The following is a 23,665-nucleotide window of genomic DNA, read 5'->3' as shown; positions in this document are numbered from 1 at the left end:
GCCCTCCCACTCTTATAAGGTTGATATGGAAGCACTTTTATATTCCGCCATACACACGACGTCTTATTCGCTTGCCCTTAGTAGATGACTTTTCTTCCTTATACGCCTATTTGAGGTCGATGCTTTGATCTTATCTGCCTTCTATCTTGGCTAAACAATCTCATCGTGTCTGCCGGTCATGGTGGCTTTTTTTCCAACTAAGCTTTACCTGATATTTAATACCCCTCATAAAAGTTAATAGGTATTTTCTACTCGCTAGCTACAATTATTTCCAATTCAACCCCTAAATATGGCATCGCCTTCATACAATGACGTCCATAAGGACATATATGGTCAGATCCATGAGAAACTTGAAAGGAAGGATATTTCCGGTCGGCGTTTTGCGACAGTCGGTACCACCCAAGCGGTTCTGTCCCCTTACAATCTAAAGCGCTTATTCGGCACTTTGGTACCTACAGACGACTCGTGGGAAACGCATTTTGGGCCTGGGGTTACTGCAGACCTTCTAGCCACTCGAATCGAAGAGCGAAAACTTCATAACTTCCTGGCCATCTTAATATACGCTCGCTGCAGTACGGAGTCGCTTAAGTACTTCACCAGGGAACTTCTCACTTCTCCCTTAGACTCAAACGGCTGGCCAATTGCCTATAATGAAGAAACTACGCTGGATCGGCTTCCAGCAACTCGTGGACAACTCGAACAGATCCTTGGCGCAGATAACGGACCTGATATTAACAGCTTCATGGATATGCAACCTTGCTTTTGCCCTATCGTGCTTTATGGTGGGGATGTCCAGTCCGCTGATGGAAAAAATCAAAGGTTACCTTATATGACTGACGAGGAAGAGATTGGTATGGGGTCTTATGGGGTGGTTTATCGAGTTGTTATAGCTAAGGGGCACCTGGTGAACAAATACACGTCGATGGCAAATTCAGAACCTCTACCGATGGCCCGAAAGGATTTTGAAAAGAATGGCCACTTCCAAAAAGAACTCGAAACCATGAAGCAGATATTATCCACGCCTCGAAAATCCAGAAATATTGTGGAGACATTCGGCAGTCTTCAGCTCAATGATAATATATTCAGCTTGTTTATGCCGCTTGCGGAATGCGATCTTCGAGTATGGATGCGTAATAACCCACCTCCTATTCTCGATTCAGAAAAGGCCGATATTCTAGGATGTATGTCAGGCCTTGCAGATGGATTAGAGTTTCTTCATTCCGAGATCAAGGACTCAAATGGCAATCGGATGGTGTGTTACCATATGGACCTGAAGCCGGCAAACATTCTTGTCTTTTACGATAAAGAACACGGGAAAATGGTTTGGAAAATTAGTGACTTTGGTATGTCGCGTGTAAAAGTATCTCATAATCACACCGACACAGTTGATCGGGATATCAGCGTCTTATTCGATAGGAGGAGGGGTGACACTTCGGTGTCAGGTACTGTGAATCGCCGGCTAGAGGGCACCTACCTCGCACCCGAGTCGAGTATCTCGGTGCGTAATATGAACGAGAAAAGTGATATTTGGTCTCTAGGATGCGTCATAGACGTCGTTATAACATATATCAGCGAGGGGCAAGGGGGTATTGATACCTTCGCGGACGAACGAGCAACTGTTTCTAGAAGTTCTGGAGCAGGAGACAAAGATCATTTCTTCCTCATTAGCCGATCTCGAATTCCGAAACCTCATCCCGCAATAAAAGCACATCACAAGCATCTCATTAAACAAGCTAACTTCCGCAATCCAGATGAAGGCAAGGTAATGAAAGAAGTATTGAACTATATTGAGGAGAAAGTCCTTGAGTTAGATCCTAAACGAAGAGAGCCGGCGAGACGCGTTAGGGATGAACTCCTCGACACATCAGCAGCTTACCGACAATTGAGCGAGAACTCTGAGAAGTATGGAAGTTCAACCCGGGAAGGAATTATTTCGAGTATCACTCCTCGATGGTGGAAAAGACGGTATGCGAATAAGACTGCTTTAACCCACGCCTGTACTCTTGGAACTAACAGTAGGCTTGCTAGACAACATCAAGATGGAACGAGGTTAGAAAGCTGGTGGATTTCTGATTCAAGGGCAGTCTCTGGATATGCCATAGCCTCTACCGAACCGGTCATCGCCTATTGGACAGATACACGTATCTCGCTATATGATATACAGTATTTTCAGCGACAGGGTGAAAACAAGGAGGTTCCTAGTTACGAAATACGTGGATCCGAAGCATGGAGAAGCGTCAAATTGAACGGAGCGTATCTGATTGCTTCAATAACAGGACGCAATTCTCACGTAACCTAGTAGCATCAACATAGCGAATGGAGGAGAGGCTGACATTAACCCAGATCTATCTTTTCGATATCAAAGGGGGGAGGTTACCAGGGCTGAACTTTGACTTGAATTATAAAGTTGAACTTCCGGTTGATAATCCTAGTCGAATTGGCCGAATAGCTATCTCACCAGGTGGCAAAGTTCTCGCCTGTGTGGTGCCACGGGACTTAGAGGCTTCGTGGATATATCACGCTAGAATAAGCGATTTGATCGATCATAAAACTCACAGGTATTGCTTCTACAGCCACATGAAATTCCTGCTAACATTATAATAGAGGAGATTCCGAAAGTACAATATCATCTGATGAAACACTTCAGTACATGATCACTGCTGAAGAACCATGGGATAGATTACCAGTTGATGCTCCGGCAGGAAGTATAACACATTTATCATTTTCTTCTGATACAGCCCTTTATTGCGTTACGCAACCCGATATATCAGAAAAACATGATATCAAAATCTATTACGTGTCACTATTGACAAAGCGTGTGAGGATTAGACCTGTGGAGAACCCCACTCAAACACCATCAGGGGTAAGCCGTAATCCATAGAATGAGACAACCAATTCATTCAACGTTGAATTAGGTAACTAACATGTAGAAGGAAATCGACAGTGGTAACTGGGGCCGCCTTCTCACAGGCATTACCGTGGTAAATGACGAACCAACATTCGCAGTCGTACTCTATGAAAATCAACTCCGCATCCGAAATTTTGGCTTCATGAACCAAATACCAAACATTGATACGACCATTAGGAACTATTTCATTGGCAAACTGATTATCAACAAGCAGAAGTCACGTCTCTTTGCCCTGGCGTCTAAGTCTGGCAACAGCACGATGCTACTAGTCGAATTACCCTTATCTCATCTTGGAGATAGAGAAAAGCCTCAAGAAATCAAAGTACTTCCCGACCTTAGTTACAGAGATAAAGTTACTGCCATGCTTTTCAACGAAGGAAATGAGGGAGACGAAGATGGGGGGTATATAATCATATTAGCGTATGTTGCTACTCGATTGATGCTATACAAGATCAGCCTTTCAAAGACATGAACAATGGGTGATATGAGGCGTGTGCTGCTTCAATAGTACGCACCAAGGCGTCTTCAGAAAGCGGGGCACTATAACAAGTACAAATATTGATATAGGGGCGCCGACTACGGGTTGGGTATCTTGACACCTTGCTTCGTGTAAACAGAACCCAATGTCGTCACTATATTATAGACTTTGGCGTTGATGTTAGTGTTGTCGTTGTCGTTGGCACTAACACCAACGTTGACAATGGCATTAGTACTAACATTAGTCTTAACGATCTCAACAAAAGCTATACGGAAGTCGTTTGTTTACTTGTCAAAAGTACTCCATGTCATCAGGCAGGCTACCGGGGATCATCCTCGAAAGTCCGCGTAACCAATACCAAATACCTGTCGACTTTCAAAGGTAAAGTGTTTCACACTTTACAAATCCATATAACTAGTAACTACCAAACAACCTCTACTTTTCATATTTACATTTGCGCCATACTGAATCATCCAGCTTGCTCTACCGAGGTAGGAAGCTTGTGTTAATCATGGACTCCTCACCTCATATAAATACGCAATCCTTCATGGAATACAACGCGAAGCGTAGGCTGGAATCTGTTCTGCAAGATTGCGGTTTCAAGGAGGTCCACGCATCGCTAGACGATGTTCGAAAAATTGCCGAAACAAGATCAAATAATATTTTTAGCAGCTACGCGACCCTCCACGATATCCTTCTGCGCCACGAAGCTACGATTCAACGACGCTGGACTAAGAAAAAGGAGCAAAAAAGGCAGAAATTTCTGTTGGACGCGTGGCCGAACATGGCAGAGAAACACACACCCGATCTCCAGGCTTACCTCCATTCGACTGAGCAGGAACACCTGAGGGACTGTTACCTAGTACCCCAAATTAACCAGGAAGACCTGATAAAGCCTCGCCCGTTCCTCTTACTACTAAAGGCGCGAGGGCATAACCCACCGCCAGAATTCGCCAGTGTCGACTTCAGTTCAATGAGCTTAGGTGTGATAACGAAGGCCATCGAGATCGTAATGATGCCGAACCACTTTATGGCTCTTAATGGTGCTTCTAATGCTGATGAATACGGCAAGCTTCTGGAGATAAGCAAATGCCCAGACGCCTCAGAATGGCTACGAACTGGGAAGCAATTCCCCATTGGCCCATCCTTGCTCGTTCTTGAAGCGCAGGAAAAGATTATGCGATTTCTGGTCACATGCTGTCGAAATATACTGCACGACATTCCAGCCTGTAATCTGACGGCAGATTGTTTCCCAATACGACCCGAACCGTATTTGGAAACAGGAAAAGAATCTTACGGCTTTAATTCTTTGGCCGAGATAGATGAAGACGTGAGTTACCAACCGTCCAGCAAGCTCGATCTAGACACTATCGAGTTAGTGTTGAGTGCCAAACTGTCCGCATTAGAAGACAACCTATGGGCTGTACGAGAAGATCCGGGGTATTTCCTCGAGCAACTCATCGAGCATGAGGAGCACCGAATAGAGCAGGTGAAGGATGCGAATGGGCATGGGTACCCAAGCTCACAGGAAGAACGCTATATTACTCTTTGTGCGCACGTCTGCAGCGAGATCATAACAGAATCCTACTTGCATATTGAAGTTATTTCGGAACTGTATCAGCAGGTCAAAACACTACAGCTCCTGCAGACACAGTCTTCTTCTGTCCATGCTCTAACAAACGATGGCTTACCTGGAGATTTAATGAATGCCCTATTAAAATTCCGATTTTATCTAGATAAAACTGCCCAAGGCTTCTTGATGACCCTCCAGCAGAGAGTCATTGCTTCTCCTCAGTTCCGTCGATACCATGTCCGCCATCCGTATCCGGAAGAACCTCCTGACTCATGTTGGACTATTTTACAGCTGACTACTGGCCCAAAGATGAGCATCATTGAGCGGAAGCTCTTCAAGTTTCTCTGTGCCTTGTGTGAAGCTGGCGCGTCATTCTCTGGTCTCACGCTCCAGAAGGACCTCGACTATCTGGGTACGCTGCTGAAAGCACAACCAGACATGCAGGAATTGATATCTCCCATGGTCGCCAGTCTCATCGGTGACATATTCATCATCGCAAAATGTATGGACAAGATTGACTCCTATGAGCCCTGGAAGAGGTACTTCAGGGCTCGAAACTACCAGATTGATGAAGTTGCTAAAGTTGCATACAAAGAGTTTATCGGCAAGTTGGTACCGTTTAACAGTGCGTTCGAGCATGAAAAAATCATGCACATAGCCAATGCCGGATATCCTTTTCGTACGAAATTCGCCTACCCGTATGAGAAGCGACGGACTAAGCGAAACATAGAGAGATTGCAACTTGCCGAGAAACATCTAGCCGAGTTCTGGAAGTTCGTGGACCAAAGAGTAGAATCTTGTTGTAAGGGTTTAAAGGGGATGGCCATCCATCGCATCTTGTCCCAATCACGGGCTAAACAACGTACGCCAGACTGGGTTGACCCTGCGCCATCCCCAGCTAAAGCATTAGGCCGAGAGCCAGCCGTCGATCCAAGCGTTGCGCAATTAAATAAACCTATGTCCACCATCTACATCGGTGAACCCGCAGGAAACACCAAAGACAAGGCTGAAAAGTCGACGGTGAAAACCAAAGAGAAGATGAGAGAAGAGTCGTTCAGCACGACTACAGAGCAAGCAAGCGCTGTCCCGGAAGAAGAACCAACACCAGAACCGACTCAGATTCCCGTTGATTCCCGCTCGCTAAAGGTATTCCAGACACTCTTTTTCAAGCCGACCACGACATCTTCTCCCGGCGAGATCCCCTGGGCCGAGTTTCTACATGCTATGGCATCCACGGACATGTATTCAATCGTGAAGCTGTACGGATCGATATGGCAGTTCCACAGACGGCAGGGAGACCGGACCAAGATCCAATTCCACGAGCCGCATCCTCGCGGGAAGATACGTTTTATCATGGCAAGAAGATACGGGAGGAGGCTGAGTAGGGCGTTTGGATGGGACGTAGACACGTTTGTGCTTAAGGAGAAATAAAGAGGGTGTTGTTGCCGCGCCCCTTGATCGTTGATTTGATGGTTCCTTGAGAATTACAGACGAGCCATAAAAGACAATGGGTTAGGTATGTTCATTTTGATTCCACCTCTTGATAGCCACCATGTACTTCACGTGCTTCATGTCCCTACCCCACTACCGAGAATGTCATGGCTATACCGTGCGTAATAAAACAGATAGGAATGCTAAGAATGATATAGAATTAAGTCGTAAAACGCTCTGCCCACTGAAAAAGGCGATTAAATGCTTATACCGATATATTTTCGACCTTTGTAGGGAACCCTTTCATCGTCAGAGCCCGCCGCGCCAACGCTCTCCAATCCCCAACATTGACTTTTGGCGACATTCTATGGACAACAACATCGTCGTGATGCAGTACCCAGTAGTATGCCAAGAACGTAACAACCGTTAACAAGATGGAACATACTATGTAGATCCATACCATCGGAGTGCCGACGATTCGTTTCGAGTTCGAATCTAAGTCAAAGAAGTTCATACCGAAGAAAGTCTATGCGTCGATTAGTGATCGCATGGAAATATGGGATGGGCATGCTGAGCTAGCTCCATACTCACTGCCACGAAGGAAGCCGGGAGGTACAGCAGCGTCAGCGTGGTGAGGAAAACAGCTGATTTGTTCAGTTGCAGCATGTTACCGTTCTGCTGCTTGGCCAGCATCTGATCCCGGAATGATAGAGTGTTAGCTAGCAGCTGTGCGGTGGTCTGCGCTCGCTGCTGTAAGAGGTTCGCAACGCGGCAATGAGCCACAGATCGTCGACGATGGTTGTCGAGTGTATTTATCGTCCCTGATGCTATACTTAAGTCCTCTTGAGCGAATAGTGAGGAAAGCTCCTTTAGCACATCTTCAATGTGAGACATTAGGGTATGCACTTGGAGGAATTTGCTATCAAGGCTTGCTAAAGAACTAAGGTTGTCATAGCCTACGCGCAGAGGCTCGTCGATGAACGTGGCAAAAGTAGTACTCGTCTAGATCCACCAGGATAATTAACAATTTTTCGTATTGACCTCCCTTACAAATAATACACTTACCTCTGGAAGCAACTTCCGCTCTAAGAAGGCGAGGTACTCTCTCCACGCGGGAAAATATGTGGTGAAGAGTATTTCATGGATACGCCACGGATTTGGAGAGCTTTTCGAGCCGGAGCTTAAGCCAAGCAAGAAAGCCTCCATCTTCTGATGGGCTGCCGAATTCGGCGTTGGGCTGAACAATACCGATATAATCTGGCTGGTTGATGAGTCGAATCGGTAATAGAGGCCGCTTTGACGAATAGCCCAATTCCCTCCGTTGGGCTTCAGCTCGGGATAGCGAATTGTATAGTAAATCTCTTGTATGTACCTGTTAGCGATGGTGCTGCCAAGAAAATTTGCCAGATTGAACGCCCACCAATTGAAGAGTCTGTCCTGTTTACGGTAACTGGAAGACCAAAGTTTATTTCTACATCGTCATTCCGGTGATAGAAGCATGACGGCAGGTCCCAGAACGAGTCGCTTATACCGTGTTTCGAAACGAAAAGCTCGAGCAATTCCCTAGTAACCTGCAAAGAACTCCACGACGTCCGTTGGCATATAGACCTGGAAAATGTCAGCAGCAGATCGGTTATCCTCCTTTCAAGCCATACAAGTGGCGATGCGAGTAATCGCTTGGATTACTATGGTTCAGGCAATCCTCAATTGCCTGCGCCGTGGATATTCGCCGTGAAGATCGCCCTTCGTCGGATTGATTCGGAGGCGATATTTCTATGAGCTCAATAGGAGCGACAACTTGATTAACGAAGCAATTGTTAAGAGACATTTTGAAGGTATAATAACGCGACTATAGGTATGTGTATAGAAGATGCATAGAAGATGTATAGCAAGATGTATAGCAAGATATGTCTCCTCAAAGTACCTAATGATATATATAAGATAGGTACCTAAGGTAGGTAGTATTTCTTAATTCTTAGGCTTCTCGATACGGAGCCCTCGATCTCACATTACATGACCACCATGCCACCACTGATATGCGCCATGCTGAGTCGCGGTATGTGTAAGGCTCAATTGTCCCTTATACCACTAATTATATCTAGTATTAGATAACGTCTTATAGCAAATCCGACTGCGCATCTATTCACTTACTTGATGACATCCTGCTAGTATGTTAACCTTTTAGATATTCCGAAATATGCCTTGTATAGATGAGGGAACTCACTTCGTTGACTGTGGTAGGTACAGTGAATAACCACTGATCGTCTCTCAGCTGTGCTTGTCAGCCCGCGCACCACTGGATCCCTGTGCGACGCATTCGCCACTCACCCGAATATTGAAGTTAGCCTGACCCGGGAAAAGCCGTTGGAGAAGTCTCAGCAGGTTCTCCTCCTTGAGGTACCGTGTATTTGTATTCTGGGTTACCGGCATGATGGAATAGGCAGAATTTTGAGTAGCCACTGATGAGGAGTTATATTTTACGTGAAGAATTCAGTACTTTGCTTAGTTTTAGCGAGATACCAGGTTATTATACATTAGGAATCAGAAGGCAGACAAACGGAGGCAACTTTGATACATGGCGCCCTGTTAATATACCGCAAGTAAGATCGATAACGGCAGCCGTAAGCTTTTAGAAACCAATGGCAGCTCTGTATCGCAGCCACCGCGTGTCAAGTCTAGATAAGGAGCCTTTGACTTCTGTATGGTTCCTATTTTTAACGATGACGATTTAGATAGCACCGGCTCGGTGAATGGCCGCGAGTATAATAGCTACCTCCATTGGCAGAAATCAACGAGAGCTAGGACCGCAAAATCTGTCCTAGGTATAAAAACAAGTATCTAACCTAGAAATTAAACCATCGTCTTTGGTAGAGTGGCCCTGCGATCGCTTTAGATTGATTAGGTAGCCGTATCAAAAGAATAGCCTGGCAATATGGAAAACGCCTTGGCCTGATAGAAATACAGTACTATGGCGCGCCAAGTAGGCTTGGTAACTACCTAGTACCTAGGTACCTGTATCAAGTAAGCCTCTAAACAGTGCTCGGGGCGTAATCCAATGTCAGCTACCTGTCAGGGGGCGGTGGCTGTACAATCCATACATATGCGGTACGATAGAATGTAGCACAGAGATTCCTTCCAGGTAGATAGCTAGAGTAACACACTCACTCGGAATCTTGCAACCCCTGAACCTTTCCTGAGGAATTTCCTATTGTCTTCATATTACTCTATACCACAAAATGGATATCATTGTTCCGAACTAAAATCTCAAGAAGTCAAGTTCAGCAGATTTAGGCATTATGACGGCCGAAGCCCCCCGAGGCCGGTCCTATCCTGCGCGGGATTCGCCCGAGGACTTAGATCTCACAGTAGGATACGGCTCTAGTCACAATGCAAGGACGATCTCCATTCCTAGCAACAATGAAACCCGCCACTTAGACAGACACACCTACGTAACCGAAACGCTGTCTCCAATTCGAGCCAATACGAAGAAGGGGCGAGTAACCCACAGAAAGCTACTCCCTATTAACGTATTCGTAAGTGAAACCATCATCATCATAAACAGAGATGTAGTTAATGGGAACAGATGATCAGTGTCAATGCCACTCTGGGGACGGGGCTATACTGGCGCGGCGGGCAGATCTTGGAACTCGGTGGCTTTTTAGCAGTCATCATCTCGTTCTTATCACTTGGGATACTGTCGTGGCTAGTTACGCAGTGTATCACCGAGCTACTATGCATCTGGCCCGTCCCAGGGGCTATGTCCGTCTTCGTACGCGAGTTCGTGGACTTTGAGCTAGGCATCACCGTGGGTATCGCATACTGGTTCGTAAACCCGCAAGATATGTCAACCCATACCCCATACAAGATCGCTGACGTGCGATAGGTTCACATACTCAGTCTCCTTTGCCGCATTAATAGCGTCTACTGCGGCTGAGGTTCACTATTGGACCATGGATGCTCAGGTTGGCATCGATGCTGGAATACTATATCTACTTGTGCCGATAGCCTTGATAATACTGAATTGTTTTGGAATTCAGGTAAGTACTTTTTAGACTCTACCTGAAATAATTACCATGTAAAGTTCCCTGACAAAATATTTCGTAGGCGTATGGATGGTTAGAAGTAGTCACCGGTGTCATCAAACTGCTCTTCCTCGCAATCATTATTATTGCGACGCTTGTATTCGGTTCGTCATCCCTTAAAACCAAAAGTCCTGGCTATTCAATCCCGTATTAATATTACTTTTTAGCTACTAAAAGTAAAGAAGGCGAGAAACATAGTAAGTTGGGCTTTTGCTTGGTTCAACATTGGTAGAAGATACAGTGAGGATTAACCAGATCGTTAGGCTGGTCGGAACCAACGACATTCGACAGTACCGCAGCAAAGAATTGGTTTTCTGCTCTGTGGTAAGTAAGCGTCTACTTGAATAAGAATTCGAGGCTCAATATCAATCTAGCATATGTTTATCTACTGCAACATTCGCCTATGTCGGCGTCGAAGTTCCCGCCGCTGCGGCACTCGAGGCGAGGCCTACAAGGGCTTCAGCCCAGAAGCGTAACCAGGCCAGTAGCATCGGTGAAACTATTAGATTCTCGTCGAAATGGATATCGGTATTCGCATGCGCTGTATATACACTAAGCGGGATCCTCGTATCTATGAGCGTCGACCCCACTGACTGTCGGCTCCCTCGACTTGGGTGGCTGAGTTATGATCGATGTCGAACAGTCCAGTCAGCATTTGTCCTCCTCGCAGAGAATCACGGCACGGTACAGATAGCAAGTGTCTTTAACGCATTTCTTGTGTTTACTGCGCTGTCGTGTGCCAACACAAATCTTTACGTGGCATCCAGAACACTCTTCGGTTTGACCAACCAGATAGACGGTGGTCCCGATGAGTCTTGGTACTTGAACATTCTTGCATGGCTTGGACGCACTAATAGCTACAGAGTTCCAATCCGGGCTATGACTGTATCTGCCTTCGCATTTATCTGGGTTCCATTCTTACAACTATACCAGCCGTCCACGGAACCGGCGGAAGGAAACGGTCCTCAAAAAGGGGGTGCCACTGGGGGAATAGATACTGTGAGGCTCCAAAAGCTGACACCCATATAATTTTACTGATCCGATTTAGTTCATCACTGTCCTCTCCGAAATGGGCTCCGTCGGAGTACTTATCGCGTGGGCCTGCGAATGCTGGGCATTCATCCGATATTATAACTGGTAAGCTACAGATGTACACCAAAGATATCCAGAAAGGTTCTGACGTCTTTTCATTAGCATAAGCAAGCATCGCGACGAGCTTGTAGAACGGAAAGTGTCGCGTGTTCAGCGCTTTAGTGACAAAGACGATAACGACTACCCATATATAAGCAACGGGCAACCACTTACGGCGTATCTAGGTCTGGCAGGATGCTTGCTCATCCTTCTGGTACTCCAGGGGGCTTCTTTGTGGAACGGATTCTACGTCGAGCCATTTTTATCATCGTATCTTCTAGTATGTCCTACTGGTATCAACAATAAGGGTAGCAGCATTTGACATGAAAATTACTAGGTTGCCATCTTCATATTCGTATGGGTTGCTTTAAAGCTTTGGCGAGGTGCTAAGTGGTCATTAGTCGACCTGGACCACCCAGACCGGGCGATAGGCATAATCCGTGGTCTTCACGAATTCAGCTACGCAGGGTTTCAGCCTGAACCTAATATCAACCGTCGTAGACGGTCATCTATGTGGGCCCTCAGACAGTATTCCGCGCCCGCTCCAAACCCGTCAAGGGACGGCAATTGATGTAAAACACGCAGAGCAGTATGATGAGTTGCATGTGGTTTTGGATCCGGTGATGCTAGCAAAGGAAGCCGTACTCGGAGGTTATGCTTCGCTTTCTACAAATAACCCGACAAAATATAAAGAAACCGGATGTATCAAGACGAAGTCTATGATTAAAAAGTAACGAAGTGAACTCTATATAGATCATGTGATATATAACCGCTGAGCCAAAATTATATTTCTTATTAGCACAATTGCTATAATCTATCTGACAGATCACAACTCCTTATATAGGGGGTATCTAGTAAATTACACACGTAGGCTCTTTTACGGGGCAGTTGAAAGCCTTCCTAAACCCATCCGAATTTTCCATCATGTTCTTGATGCGAACCTCAGGGGGCGAGTGGACATCAGTGAGATAGATATTCTTAACGTTGTCGCCTGCCTTGTCGCAGAAGAACTGAGCAGCGGACACGTAGAAGAGCTGCTCGCGCGTGAAATGGCTCGACAGCCCGGGCATGTCGAAGTCGGATTCCGGGTCCTCATCTTTCTTGTCGAGCCACGCGTCGTACGCCGTGTTGATGCCACCGGCGTCGGCGATATTCTCACCCAGTGTCAAAGTACCGTTGACGGAGACCTGCCTACCATCGCTGAATGTTAAGTTGCTAGAATCGTACTGCTCTATGAGACACTCTGCGCGTTTATTGAATTCCGTTTCGCTCTTGTCATCCCACCAGTCGCTGAACACGCCCTGCTCATCATACATGCGCCCGCTACTATCAAGCGAGTGCGTAAACTCGTGCCCGAGGACCATACCAAGAGAGCCGTAATTCATATACGCCGGTAGCTCCGGGTCCAGAAGCAGCTGTTGTAGTGTTCCTGCATTGATAATAATGGCGTTCTCTTCTGGATAGTAGAAGGCGTTGATCGTTAGGGAAGAGCCGGATGAAGGTGGCCACGCACCCTTCTCCCTCTTCGTCCCGAACAGCGAGGCGGTTCTCTGCGCTTTCCACTTGGAGTAGGAAACGGAATTACCAAAGTGAGAGTCCGAAACTTCGAAAGTGGCGTAGTAGTCTTTCAGCGATTGAGCATCGTCGAGATTGGGGGACTGCATCGATCATCAGCATAAATTCGAGATGCAGGCTAACACTCCTAATGGGAGGGAGCTACAGGAGCTAAGGAGCTAAGGAGCTAAAGCACTTGGACTTACCTGAGTAGGGTAACTAAGCTTCGGTGTGATGGCTTGGACCTTGTGCTTCGCGATAGCCTTTACCTCATCGGTCATCCACTCGATATGGTCGATATTGCTAGCGAGGCGGTTCTGAATCCTTGTCGTCATCTCCTCGAGCGTCTTCTTGACGGCGTCCGTGTACTTGGCTTCCACGTACGTCTTGCTAAGCAACCACCCCATCTTCGATTCGGTTTGAGTAATGCAGGTTCGCCACCTTTCGGGGGTGTAAGACTGCTATATAAGAAGTCAGAAAACTGATGTGGAGTTTGCGCTGAAAGATTAAGAGAGTTGGGCAATACCTTCCCATTGATCGCATCGGTGAGCCGTTTGAGAGGTTCTAGTTCAGATCCATTTACATCTGGTTCGTAGTGGATAATCGCCTGCCAGATGAAATAGGCCTGAATGGCTAAATTGCTGGTTTTGGCCAGCGTCTCAGATAGCCAAACGGAGTATTCCGGGTAGTTGTATGATATTCTATCTATCGAAGAGGGACTTATCGCCTTGAATACGGACTCAAAGTCAAATTCAGGAGCTACCTGCGTGGCGTTATCCAACGTTGTAACCGGAATTGTTCCCTAATCTAAATTAGCGATATAGTTCTCCTGAGATGTTATATGAGATTAGGTAGCTCTTACTGTCTCGTCATTTGAGATTGGCGGGTTGGCAGCAATCAACCTTTCAAGGCGGACTACACCCTGAGCCATCTCGCCCGCTTTCGCCTTCAAATCCTCTGTGGGCAATACGTTTCCAAGGACTTTTGCAACTGCCTTTTCATATAGAGAGCGGGTTTTTTCATTCTCGTAAACCTTGCTTGGGAGAAAGTCATCCGAAGGTGATACAACAGGGATATAAGTTTCCTATCAAGTTAGTATACTTCCCCAAATAAATAACAATAAATAACATGGCAACACGTACTATATTATCAGGATCTAAAGCCACGTCTATTGTTAGGAAAGGAAAGATAGAGTGCTGAGCGAGGAAGAGGTAGGTCTGGCTGAATGCCTCGTGATCCGCAGTATCGAAACGACTGGTATTTGTGTGCTCCCCTAGCTCGACCGGGAAGCTTTCAGTAATATTTCCTAGAAAGAGTACTAGAGGCTGGACGCCTGCTTCATCAATTGCAGTCTCATTTAGACAGGTGTTGTAGCTTGTGACAAGCTTATTAAAATTCTCCTCGTCCACAGATCCAGGGGAAATCTAGAAGACTGATTAACATGACAATCACCATCGATACCTTTTGGGGCATACGTACCCAAGAAGTATCAGAAGAGGTCTCCAATATATTCTTCATAAGAATTCGGTTTGTCTCTTTCATCATGCTCTGCTCTGATAAAACCACTTCCCCTACTGGAATCACATTGCGTTCTCGGAGGCCACCGCAAACAACTATTTAATATAGTTAGCAACAACTCTTGATATGTCTAGTCAATGAGAAGACTAGGTAGTCAATACATACGCGTAGGAAAATCTGTACAAGGATCAAGACTCTGGAAGTCGGTACTGAGATGAGAGTATATAGCCCCAGACGCTTGAATACATGCCTGCGAAAGGCAGACAGAGGTATTCGCGTACGACATATCGAGAGAATTACTGAGGAGGGCAGGAGAGAAAAGGGAAATGAAGAAGAAAGGATAAACCAAAGGAAATACTGCGTTGAAAACAGATCAAGCGATGAGGTGCAAAAATGACATGTCTGTATAATCGTTAACTCATGATATATATACCCGAATTCCAAACTGGACCTAATAGTCCGGGAGGGACTTAGACAACGATGGCACCAGCAAAGTGGCTCGATGGAGATAGAAGCCTATGGGGAAATCACGCGTTGCAACACAGCCGTGAGAGCTAAGGTATTGAGCAGCATGCTGAAAGCATAGACCATGGCCAACGTAGCAGTAACAAAACACATGGCGATGTAAATCCAGGTTCGTCTCCAGACCCATTAAAACAACCGCAGCCAAAATCCTATAACTACCACTAGATAATATCTTGCAAGAAAAGTGGTTATCAATAGGCAACTTGAGGACCCAAACAGGGGGCCAAAAATGTGATCCATAAAGCCAAGTCTCGCTACCAGTTGTTTCTACTCGGATCTATCTCGAAAAATGGCTTGACAGGTAGCTATTTTATGGTTATTTTTATGCTTGGTCTGTGAAGCACTAGTATTTGGCCCTCAAAAGAGGTGGCACCTTAATAGCTCTAGATTAACAGATTAACACATAAGTTCTATGGTATTGTAATATTATAATATTGTTTTGAATAGTATCTACTCTCAAGTGATGTTTATTCTATACTTAAGCTTCTCACAATATAGCATAAAGTGAAACTTACCTATGGTACTCAAAATGTATGCTTTTTCCTAGGGCGTGAGGTCGCAAGTGAAGACAGTAAGTATTGCTGCATGAATCTAAATGTTGACTTTGGTCCTTGTTTGTTGATTTCGGATAGGCTTCTAATTACTCACCAATGAGCGTAGGCCACGATGGGGCTGAAGTGGGCAAGGGCAAAAGTCCCAGAGATCATCTTATGTCACGTCACTTGACTCTTGGAAGGCTACTAGTGCTTAGCATTACCAGGGACTAATTAAGAGGTAGCTAGTAACTTATTCTTATAGACGGTGAGTTTACTTATGGTAACTCTAGCAATTTTAAACAAAAGTTTACATGGGTATAACTATTCTTAGTATACGTTAACCACAAATCCAGTGCCAACATGGGATAGAATCCTATACCATCGGAAGACTGGTTCCGATATATACCTAGGTAGGCAATTATCCATAAGCTTATTTATACATATATTATGTCCTCTTTGTTAATAGCCTACTAAATACTTCATTTCTAAGCTTCTCTATGTCGATAAAGAACAAGACAACAGAATTAGGTAACGCGAGGTCAGCAAGTAGTTAGAGTCAGGGGTATGGTGCACTAGCGACGTATTGGTAGATAGACCCACTAGGATAATACTGGGTTAGGTATATAAGGAAGACGCTGTTCCCTCAAGCACTAATAGATCACTACTCTACTCTATACACTTGCTATTGTCTCTAGTACTCACTCTATGTACGATATACACCATACACCATACGACATACACCACAACCACAGGACATACACTATACGACATACACTATACGAACTCTCTGACAGCAAGGGACTCTAGGTGACTTGGTTATTATAGCTAATAGCTCTACACTGAGAAATCTATTATGTTGGATGTCTCATCATGAACCATGCGTCCCATCTAAGTATATCACGGATAACAGGTAGTTGATACTTGCATTAACAAACTAAGAAATAAAAGAGGTGCCTACCTCTTGTCAGGTACATACCTGGGTACTTAGACAGGTACTAAGGGGTTTTGTATGGGAAATTCCCTGGCCTATACTTATCTAGAATCTTCAAGCTGGTGGCTTATGCGAAGAAAGACATTGTGAATTCACAACGTATTTTTATTATAGAAATTACGTTATAAGTTACTTGGATGATAAAGCACAACTCAACTGAAATCCGGCAAAAATATATATCATACCTCCTTAACGTCTTAACGTAATATGCGCCCCGGTTCACAATGCAACATTAGGTAGCAAGTATAAGAGTGAGAGAGAGTTATGGAGTTATCTCATTGCTAATCTAAATTAACTATAGTTTTTAATAATAATGTTGCTGAACCATTATGTTAAAACAAGCTTTCCTCGTAGCTTTCACATGCCAACCAAACAGCAGATAGAATTCGCGAACAGGGATTGGTGGCACTGCGTCATAGGCAGGGCTTTGAGTAACATCAAAGGGTATCGATAGGCACCGCTAGCTCAATCTTGCAGGGTAGCAGGGTCCCGGCAACGCCTGTTTGTTAGGTAAGCCGAGCAACCAGCATGTGCACTTTACCGAGGCCAAAATCCAATTCTGGGGTCGTCCCCTTTCTATTTCTTAACAAACAAACACACACCATGGCTACCTTTTTCCCGTCTTCCGATAATTGAAACGACGTCGTATAACCCAATGACCCGATAACATCTGCGACTGCGACCGCATCCTCGAACTCGAACGCTAACGCTCGAAAGTCCCCTGCCAACGCCGCCGTCGCGATACACAAAGGAGCGACAGCGAACGCGAAACCGGCCGAGTCCATCTCTCTCTCCTCCCCCTCCTTCTCCCTTCAACTCCTACTCCTAGTTCTAGGGGAACCACTTCTCCGGCAAGATGGAACCGTCATCACCAGCCTCGACGCTCGAGGGCCTCAAGGCCGCCGTCGAGCAGGTAGTCCTCAACCCGGCGTACCACGACCTCCTCGCCGTCGTCAAAGGCGCGCGCAACGGCGCCGTGTACGGAGCCAAGGTGCGCTTCCCCCACGCGCTCGTCATGGTGTTCCTCTTCCGGCCCGGCACCCTCCGGGAGAAGGCGTCGCTCGTCTTCCGCGCGACGCGCACGCACGCGCAGAACCTCGCGCGCTTCGCCGTCATATACAAGCTGGTGCGCTTCCTGCTGAAGCGGTACGGGCCGGCGCCGGGGAAGGAAGGGCCGTACGACTCGTTCGTCGCGGGCCTGCTGGGCGGGTACGCCGTCTTCGGCGGCCGCTCGCGGCGCACGGGCAAAGTCCCCAGCGTCAACCAGCAGATCGTGATCTACGTGTTCGCGCGCGTCGTCCTGGCCCTCGCGCGCCTCGCCGTCAAGCCCGAGGGCGGGACGGGACTGCCCTTGATATCGCGGCAGGGCGTGTCCGAGTCCGTGTCGCGGTACGCCTGGCCCGTTTTCGCCTCCCTCTCCTGGGCTTGCGTCATGCATCTGTTCCGCTACCACCCCGACGACTTGCAACCGTCGCTTCGCGGCAGCATGACGTATATCTACCAGCAGTCCGACCACTGGGATAGCTTAAGGAATTTCATTTGGCATAATAAATAGCGGCTTGTTTTCGCTGTTTTTTTTTCTTTTTTTTTTTCTTTATAAAAGATGGGAAATGATAGACTCCCGTGGGAGAGCATTGGAGAGGACTCCAACGACTGCCATACGATATCACTAACGGCGTTTAATGTCGAATTTTCGTGTTTAATATTTACGTATGTACAGGCGTACTGATGTGCGCATCTAGCGTTGGCGAACAGCTGAGGTCCACGTAGGCGACGCGAGCGGGCTGGCAGAAGACGGGCTTCGCTCAGCTGGACCAAGAAGTCAACTGTAATAACAGCTATACTCTTCAACAGGTTGATCTAGCTGGGCTCCCTTAGTAGCATAGGTCACCCTACTTGCCTGAAAATTCATGGCCACCTTTTGATATCGTAGGTAGCCATTGATCAAGTAAATAACTAAGTTGAACAACCCCAGGGTGATCAACATTTACGTAAATAGGTTCGCAGATCTGTCAACGGTACCTAATGTTAGATGGAACATGATATAGGGTCTTCAATAATGAAGTTTTACATAGCCGACTAGCTAGCTTCTCAATTCAATGAGGCGGTGCTAGCGCTTTTCTTAAAAAAAAAAAAACCTTGATCGAACCCCGAATGCTTATTATACAAGTTTTCTCTATCCTGTTTTACTTTTGTTCGATGCTCTAAAGGTGCATCCATCCGTTTGACCACATTATCTGCATTTCGTTAATAAGACATGCTTCTCCTGGTTCGTCCCTCTGCGGACCTCCATTTGGAGTTTCGAGCTTCCATTGCTTTAACCTAGTCTGCACTACTCGAGTTTCCAAGCGAGATTGGATGGCTGCGTGACAAGCATTCAGGCGATTAACCCACGCTCCTACAACGGTCCAGAAGGGGTTGGGGAATCGATTCGTTCTAATCTGATAGTAGGCCTTCTCGTCGTAGCCGACGCGAACGTTTGGGTTAAGCCATACGCCCTTCTTATCGGTGAGGTAGTTGTCAGCATGGATCAAGCAGCATTCTGAGCCCTCAAGATGAAAATCCGCTAGGCTATCATCAATACCGCGGAATTGTAGAGGTGGATTAGCATAAAAGGGCGCCGGGTCGAATACTACAATTCCGTTCCAGCATGAAGCCACGGGGATAGGCGCGTTGCGCTCAGCTGCCGCCCTCGCAATAGGCGATTGGAACCAAGGCCAATGAAGGGAAATGGTTTTTTGGCCGAGATCGTCTCGCAAGGCAAATGTGTCGTAGTATAAGGGTGCTACCTTGTAATCCATGGCACAAGCGGCGGCATAGTCGTTGTCACGAGTGTTAAACAGTGTGACGATATCCTCGGTCTAGGTTATTCGATGTTAGCCGTCTAATTGCCACGTGAATGCTTCTGCACTGCACCAGATTAATGTGAGCATACATCAAATACAACATCGTTCAACCAGAGAACCTTGTCAAACTCCCTTCCTTCGCTCTGTAGCTGTTTAAGCGGTTCCATTGCCTGGTTTCGAATTTTGGCAAGGTAAGGTATCCTACGTAGTTCGAATTGACTTTCGGCAGCATTCCAAATCCATCCGGGCTCTCGCGCATCTGGCGGCGGCCGCGTATCAATCTCTTCCAATTGTTCCCAAACCGTCATTCCTAGGCTAACTGTATTGGAGGTATATCTCTGGTCAAGCGCTGTTTTCAACTCCATCAAAGCCTCTTTTGTTTCATCTTGGGAACCAGATTCGACAGCCGAGAAATAGACGTTTTCTGGACCGAAGAAGTCTACAAGATTCAATACCGCCTGGTTCCATGTTGACCGGAGTATCGGTTCGGTATTGCGATGGACCGATGCGATGAAGACGCTGGTGTTTCTAAGGGGATGAGACTCGGCTTGTCGATCAAGGCTCAAGTCCTCGCGGTAAGTATCGGGACGTCGTCGAATTAAGGATATCGCGTCAACGCAGAATAAGAAGAATAGGACGAAGAGGAGCCGGCGAAAATAGTCACGCCTGAAGCGACGATGCTTCATGATTATCTAGAAAGAAAAAATACAGTTGCCTACCTCAGTAGGTAGGCAGAGAAACTATTTGCGCACAAAGGAAATGGAGCAAAGGAAGGACTGGTAGGTTCTAATGAAATGATCACATTATTGAATAGATGATAGCTATCTCTGTGCTATTGTACAGTAACTGCATTAAAAATACCAGGTAGAGAACTGAAACGTGTAGAGATGTCGTGGGGAACTGTAAACCAAGGGGAGGCGTAGGTACTTAAGGATGCTCGGCGTTGAAAGCCAAGTACTACCTAGGTACCTACGTAGCCAAAGTACGTACCTGAATAAGTTCCTTTTCTCTGTATAAATACGGTATTACTGTATTATACGTATGATTAGGTACGCATTTCACAAGGACATAAGTATCATACTGTACTTTTATATAAAGTATATTTTTAGTAGCCCTAGGTAAGGGCGTCTAATACAAAGATGTCGAGGTCTCCTTAAGTGTCTAGGTAACTACCCCCTGAGCTAAGGGCTCCCTGACCTGAGCATAAATGTTACACTGTATTCAGGGCGAATGTTTCCATTTTTAGTGGATAGTGGAATTCAGCTTTAGATGAGAGAAGAGCGCGCGTTTGGTAGCAGTTGCCGTTATCCGATCTTAGCTAGGGGCGCTATCTCAGGTACATATTGGTTGCGCGTGCCAATCCCGACCCGATGGCTTGGTACCCGTGCTCCGCCCCACTATTCTGGTTGGTCTGGACTCTGTTCAACCCACCAGCAATTAGACCAACCAGAGTAGCCTACCGATTATTATAGGGACCTTAGGTACACACAGAATGCTGCTAAAATAAGTGCCTAACACCAATATTCCTTCCACCAAGCCTTTTAAGCGAATATAAAGACTAATTAAATTCAAAAAATTACATTCATATAGAGCAAAATTTTGGAATGATTCTAGTAGTCATTTTGATAGTATACAAGACGATTTGGTAAATTTATACGGACAGCAAAATGACCTTTGTGGTAGTGGTAGTGGAATAGGTACTTTTTTTAACGCCATTCTGACACCACCATTCCATTAACCGCTGAATACCTAGGGGTCCTAAAAATTGTCAGTATAAAGTAGACCTGTTCTACGATCTGATCTCAGGTAATATAGATAAGATCGTACAAAAATGCATGGGTTCCAATTCTTTGCATGTGTACTTTGGCTTGATGTACAGTACCTGTACATGTTATGCATAACCTTCTGTACGAGGTATGCTACATGTAAGACGGGGACCGACTTAATCGGATAATAACCTCAGTAGGACCAGGTCGTGGTTGCCAACTGTCTTGTACTGTAGGTACCTCCTATCAAAAGTGACGCAATTGGGATGGTTCGAATTTCCAAGGATATAATTGTGGGGTTTAGTAACCCTCCTACTATCTACCTAGGCTTAGGTAGGTAACTGATACCTAACATCGCACTACCCTATCATCAGCAAGCCGCAAACAACACCAACTTTCCCTCCTAGAAACTTCATGTCAAGCTGATAATCATGACATCTCACAGTAGCAACCTTCCAGCGGCCGCGGAAGAAGGGTTTAAAGATGCTGCGTTATATGATGCATATCGTCCTTCCTATCCTCCAGAGGCCGTCGAGACGTTCCTTGAGAAGTTACACATTGCGCAGCAATTTGGCTCCCAGATCGTGGAGATAGCTTCCGGTACCGGCAAATTCACAGAGCTACTAGCTAAGCGACCCGAGTCGTTCACTGTTAAGGCCATTGAGCCTCACCATGGCATGAGGGAGAAGCTTGCGCAGAAGGATTTAGCAGGTGTAGAGGTGATCGATGGCAAGGCTGATAAGATGCCGGTCGAAGATGAGTGGGGGGACGCTTGCATCGCTGCTCAAGTAAATCCTCACCTACCTATTTTAACCGGTGTACACTTTGACTTGAAGCTAATATCAATATTATAGTCATTTCACTGGTAAGATAACTACGTATTTACCTATTCAACCATATATACATATCTATGAATTTACTTATATGGTTTACGTATAAAGGTTTGCTACTCAAGAAGCTCTGAAGGAGATACAACGTGTGTTGAAACCAGGAGCGGTATTTGGTGTCATATGGAACATTGAGGATTGTAAGCCCCTTACAAAATCAAGAAGTCAATCACAATGCGAAGTAAAAACTTCTAACAGATGATTAGACAACAAACCGCAGAGCTGGCAAGCAACGACAAGATGGGAACAGAAGCTGAACGACTTCATTTGGTCACTGGATGATGGGCTTCCTCGATTTAGACATCAGGTTAGTAGCCCCTATTTAGTAGATCTAGTAGTGATCCCCACATGTGGCTGATATTCTCTGCCAAGAAATGGAAAGAAGTATTCGATCAGCAACTGCCAGGGAGCCCACTGCAAGCTATCAAAGACACCTTCACGGATCGGCTACCTAGATTTAGTCTTCCAATTGGGGAGGATTCCGTCAAATGGACAGTCTGGCTTAGCGAGGAGGCGCTTGCGTCCCGGCTGGATACTTTAAGTCAGATTGCTGTACTGAAGAGCGATGAACGAGAAGCTTGGGTCAAGCTCTTCAAGGAGACAATCCGTGGGAGTGATGTTGAGAGGAATGACAAGGGTGAAATCGCGGTACATGGTGTCACGTTCTTCGCCTGGACCGATAGATTATGAGAATCATTTATGAGCCACGAACACACATTAGTCAAATTAGCAAAGTTCTATGTTATCAAATTTAGTTAGATATTCCTAGCTGCCGTGTTGCCAAAAGTCCTCTGCATCCGGGGTGTTAATGAGAACCTCTTGTACAATTTCGCAACCTATCGTAGAACGACGTAAAAATGCCTTTTCCAGCTGGGATTCCGATTTGAATGAACCAAATAACCAGATCATGAGTCGGCTGAGATATACATGACTAGAGAGCAATTAGTACCTATGCGTCAAGAATTTCACTTTTGGGATATGATTTTGTTACCATTATTGCCTCTTACGAAGGCATCTCCATAAGTTCTTCGCTTTACGCCATTAACGTACTCCTCAGTCTTTTCCAACGCGATGTTCATGTATCCATCAACAGATTGCAGCTCGCCTATAGGACAGGCATATCAGTATTGATGTTGGAGATTCCATGATGCAAGATTCTGACCTTTGTAGACAACACCTGAGTTAAGTTTGACAGTGACTGGATTGCCGATGATGTCTGACAAAAACCCAGATGGGTCCTTACCATCACCTTGGATATTTGTACCGTTTTCCATAGTGACTTTTGTGAGAAGTAATTTGTGATTAAAATGTAGGAGAATGTATGCTGGGCAAGCTTGTATTGTTAGTTAGAGCGGAAAGCCTGAGTGGACGTTTATGTTATGTATGGTTAAGGTTAAGGTACTTAAGGTTAGGTGTGCACTTACCAAGATATACCGCGG

General features: G+C 45.8%; 10 protein-coding genes across 10 annotated transcripts; 5 read left to right on the top strand and 5 right to left on the bottom strand.

Moving 5' to 3' along the window:
* Positions 1–11: 11 nt before the first annotated feature.
* F4812DRAFT_315365 (kinase-like protein) lies at positions 12–3,472 on the top strand. The gene is made up of 5 exons (XM_047931376.1): positions 12–1,965; positions 2,029–2,290; positions 2,344–2,558; positions 2,605–2,863; positions 2,934–3,472. The coding sequence occupies exons 1-5, from the start codon at positions 290–292 to the stop codon at positions 3,378–3,380; spliced, it is 2,859 nt and encodes a 952-aa protein (XP_047792444.1). The 5' UTR covers positions 12–289; the 3' UTR covers positions 3,381–3,472.
* Positions 3,473–3,817: 345 nt separating this feature from the next.
* On the top strand, positions 3,818–6,725 carry F4812DRAFT_315322 (uncharacterized protein). Its single transcript, XM_047931375.1, has 2 exons — positions 3,818–6,475; positions 6,609–6,725. The coding sequence occupies exon 1, from the start codon at positions 3,898–3,900 to the stop codon at positions 6,388–6,390; it is 2,493 nt and encodes an 830-aa protein (XP_047792443.1). The 5' UTR covers positions 3,818–3,897; the 3' UTR covers positions 6,391–6,475; positions 6,609–6,725.
* Positions 6,523–8,476, bottom strand: F4812DRAFT_315404 (uncharacterized protein). Its single transcript, XM_047931377.1, has 5 exons — positions 8,046–8,476; positions 7,811–7,998; positions 7,456–7,751; positions 6,982–7,392; positions 6,523–6,916 (listed from the first exon to the last, which is right to left on the bottom strand). Exons 1-5 carry the CDS (start codon positions 8,216–8,218, stop codon positions 6,656–6,658), a joined length of 1,329 nt encoding a protein of 442 aa, XP_047792442.1. The 5' UTR covers positions 8,219–8,476; the 3' UTR covers positions 6,523–6,655.
* A 61-nt stretch (positions 8,477–8,537) lies between these two features.
* Positions 8,538–8,820, bottom strand: F4812DRAFT_457520 (uncharacterized protein; the record flags this gene model as incomplete). Its single annotated transcript, XM_047937183.1, has 3 exons — positions 8,538–8,552; positions 8,615–8,662; positions 8,719–8,820. 3 exons carry the CDS (start codon positions 8,818–8,820, stop codon positions 8,538–8,540), a joined length of 165 nt encoding a protein of 54 aa, XP_047792441.1.
* A 618-nt stretch (positions 8,821–9,438) lies between these two features.
* Positions 9,439–12,405, top strand: F4812DRAFT_421589 (amino acid permease-domain-containing protein). The gene is made up of 10 exons (XM_047933564.1): positions 9,439–9,923; positions 9,974–10,212; positions 10,274–10,427; positions 10,495–10,576; positions 10,640–10,669; positions 10,736–10,796; positions 10,847–11,471; positions 11,521–11,609; positions 11,667–11,883; positions 11,941–12,405. Exons 1-10 carry the CDS (start codon positions 9,687–9,689, stop codon positions 12,172–12,174), a joined length of 1,968 nt encoding a protein of 655 aa, XP_047792440.1. The 5' UTR covers positions 9,439–9,686; the 3' UTR covers positions 12,175–12,405.
* Positions 12,406–12,454: 49 nt separating this feature from the next.
* Positions 12,455–15,045, bottom strand: F4812DRAFT_470093 (Metalloprotease; the record flags this gene model as incomplete). The annotated part of the gene is made up of 7 exons (XM_047938942.1): positions 14,841–15,045; positions 14,637–14,770; positions 14,300–14,581; positions 14,020–14,241; positions 13,684–13,959; positions 13,364–13,618; positions 12,455–13,261 (listed from the first exon to the last, which is right to left on the bottom strand). The coding sequence occupies exons 1-7, from the start codon at positions 14,959–14,961 to the stop codon at positions 12,455–12,457; spliced, it is 2,097 nt and encodes a 698-aa protein (XP_047792439.1). The 5' UTR covers positions 14,962–15,045.
* Positions 15,046–17,257: 2,212 nt separating this feature from the next.
* Positions 17,258–18,416, top strand: F4812DRAFT_315258 (peroxisomal membrane protein 4). The gene has a single exon (XM_047931373.1). The coding sequence runs from the start codon at positions 17,584–17,586 to the stop codon at positions 18,280–18,282; it is 699 nt and encodes a 232-aa protein (XP_047792438.1). The 5' UTR covers positions 17,258–17,583; the 3' UTR covers positions 18,283–18,416.
* A 406-nt stretch (positions 18,417–18,822) lies between these two features.
* F4812DRAFT_315264 (glycosyltransferase family 69 protein) lies at positions 18,823–20,521 on the bottom strand. The gene is made up of 2 exons (XM_047931374.1): positions 19,663–20,521; positions 18,823–19,588 (listed from the first exon to the last, which is right to left on the bottom strand). The coding sequence occupies exons 1-2, from the start codon at positions 20,257–20,259 to the stop codon at positions 18,932–18,934; spliced, it is 1,254 nt and encodes a 417-aa protein (XP_047792437.1). The 5' UTR covers positions 20,260–20,521; the 3' UTR covers positions 18,823–18,931.
* A 1,152-nt stretch (positions 20,522–21,673) lies between these two features.
* F4812DRAFT_421579 (S-adenosyl-L-methionine-dependent methyltransferase) lies at positions 21,674–22,961 on the top strand. The gene is made up of 5 exons (XM_047933563.1): positions 21,674–22,127; positions 22,194–22,204; positions 22,281–22,366; positions 22,433–22,533; positions 22,599–22,961. Exons 1-5 carry the CDS (start codon positions 21,771–21,773, stop codon positions 22,914–22,916), a joined length of 873 nt encoding a protein of 290 aa, XP_047792436.1. The 5' UTR covers positions 21,674–21,770; the 3' UTR covers positions 22,917–22,961.
* F4812DRAFT_421578 (U6 snRNA-associated Sm-like protein LSm6) lies at positions 22,962–23,639 on the bottom strand. The gene is made up of 3 exons (XM_047933562.1): positions 23,389–23,639; positions 23,218–23,331; positions 22,962–23,157 (listed from the first exon to the last, which is right to left on the bottom strand). The coding sequence occupies exons 1-3, from the start codon at positions 23,498–23,500 to the stop codon at positions 23,132–23,134; spliced, it is 252 nt and encodes an 83-aa protein (XP_047792435.1). The 5' UTR covers positions 23,501–23,639; the 3' UTR covers positions 22,962–23,131.
* Between the last annotated feature and the right edge of the window lie 26 nt (positions 23,640–23,665).

Source organism: Daldinia caldariorum (genome assembly GCF_022478825.1).
Source record: "Daldinia caldariorum strain CBS 122874 unplaced genomic scaffold F4812scaffold_4, whole genome shotgun sequence".
Lineage (NCBI taxonomy): Eukaryota > Fungi > Ascomycota > Sordariomycetes > Xylariales > Hypoxylaceae > Daldinia > Daldinia caldariorum.
Note: the sequence above shows the minus strand (reverse complement) of the source record. Positions and strands in the feature narration are given on the sequence as shown.

Coding starts and splice junctions, on each gene's coding strand:
- F4812DRAFT_421589 (XM_047933564.1), top strand. CDS start 9,687: ATGACGGCCGAAGCCCCCCGAGGCCGGTCCTATCCTGCGCGGGATTCG. Junction 10,670..10,735: donor TAAAGAAGGCGAGAAACATA/GTAAGTTGGGCT, acceptor CCAGATCGTTAG/GCTGGTCGGAACCAACGACA. Junction 11,472..11,520: donor CCACTGGGGGAATAGATACT/GTGAGGCTCCAA, acceptor GATCCGATTTAG/TTCATCACTGTCCTCTCCGA.
- F4812DRAFT_315258 (XM_047931373.1), top strand. CDS start 17,584: ATGGAACCGTCATCACCAGCCTCGACGCTCGAGGGCCTCAAGGCCGCC.
- F4812DRAFT_315404 (XM_047931377.1), bottom strand. CDS start 8,218: ATGTCTCTTAACAATTGCTTCGTTAATCAAGTTGTCGCTCCTATTGAG. Junction 7,999..8,045: donor GATTACTCGCATCGCCACTT/GTATGGCTTGAA, acceptor GACATTTTCCAG/GTCTATATGCCAACGGACGT. Junction 6,917..6,981: donor TCCCGGCTTCCTTCGTGGCA/GTGAGTATGGAG, acceptor ATCGACGCATAG/ACTTTCTTCGGTATGAACTT.
- F4812DRAFT_315365 (XM_047931376.1), top strand. CDS start 290: ATGGCATCGCCTTCATACAATGACGTCCATAAGGACATATATGGTCAG. Junction 1,966..2,028: donor CCTCGATGGTGGAAAAGACG/GTATGCGAATAA, acceptor TAGGCTTGCTAG/ACAACATCAAGATGGAACGA. Junction 2,291..2,343: donor TAACAGGACGCAATTCTCAC/GTAACCTAGTAG, acceptor ACATTAACCCAG/ATCTATCTTTTCGATATCAA.
- F4812DRAFT_315322 (XM_047931375.1), top strand. CDS start 3,898: ATGGACTCCTCACCTCATATAAATACGCAATCCTTCATGGAATACAAC.
- F4812DRAFT_315264 (XM_047931374.1), bottom strand. CDS start 20,259: ATGAAGCATCGTCGCTTCAGGCGTGACTATTTTCGCCGGCTCCTCTTC. Junction 19,589..19,662: donor TGAACGATGTTGTATTTGAT/GTATGCTCACAT, acceptor CGAATAACCTAG/ACCGAGGATATCGTCACACT.
- F4812DRAFT_421578 (XM_047933562.1), bottom strand. CDS start 23,500: ATGGAAAACGGTACAAATATCCAAGGTGATGGTAAGGACCCATCTGGG. Junction 23,332..23,388: donor CTCAGGTGTTGTCTACAAAG/GTCAGAATCTTG, acceptor CCTGTCCTATAG/GCGAGCTGCAATCTGTTGAT. Junction 23,158..23,217: donor CTTCGTAAGAGGCAATAATG/GTAACAAAATCA, acceptor ATTGCTCTCTAG/TCATGTATATCTCAGCCGAC.
- F4812DRAFT_421579 (XM_047933563.1), top strand. CDS start 21,771: ATGACATCTCACAGTAGCAACCTTCCAGCGGCCGCGGAAGAAGGGTTT. Junction 22,367..22,432: donor CATATGGAACATTGAGGATT/GTAAGCCCCTTA, acceptor ACAGATGATTAG/ACAACAAACCGCAGAGCTGG. Junction 22,534..22,598: donor TTCCTCGATTTAGACATCAG/GTTAGTAGCCCC, acceptor TTCTCTGCCAAG/AAATGGAAAGAAGTATTCGA.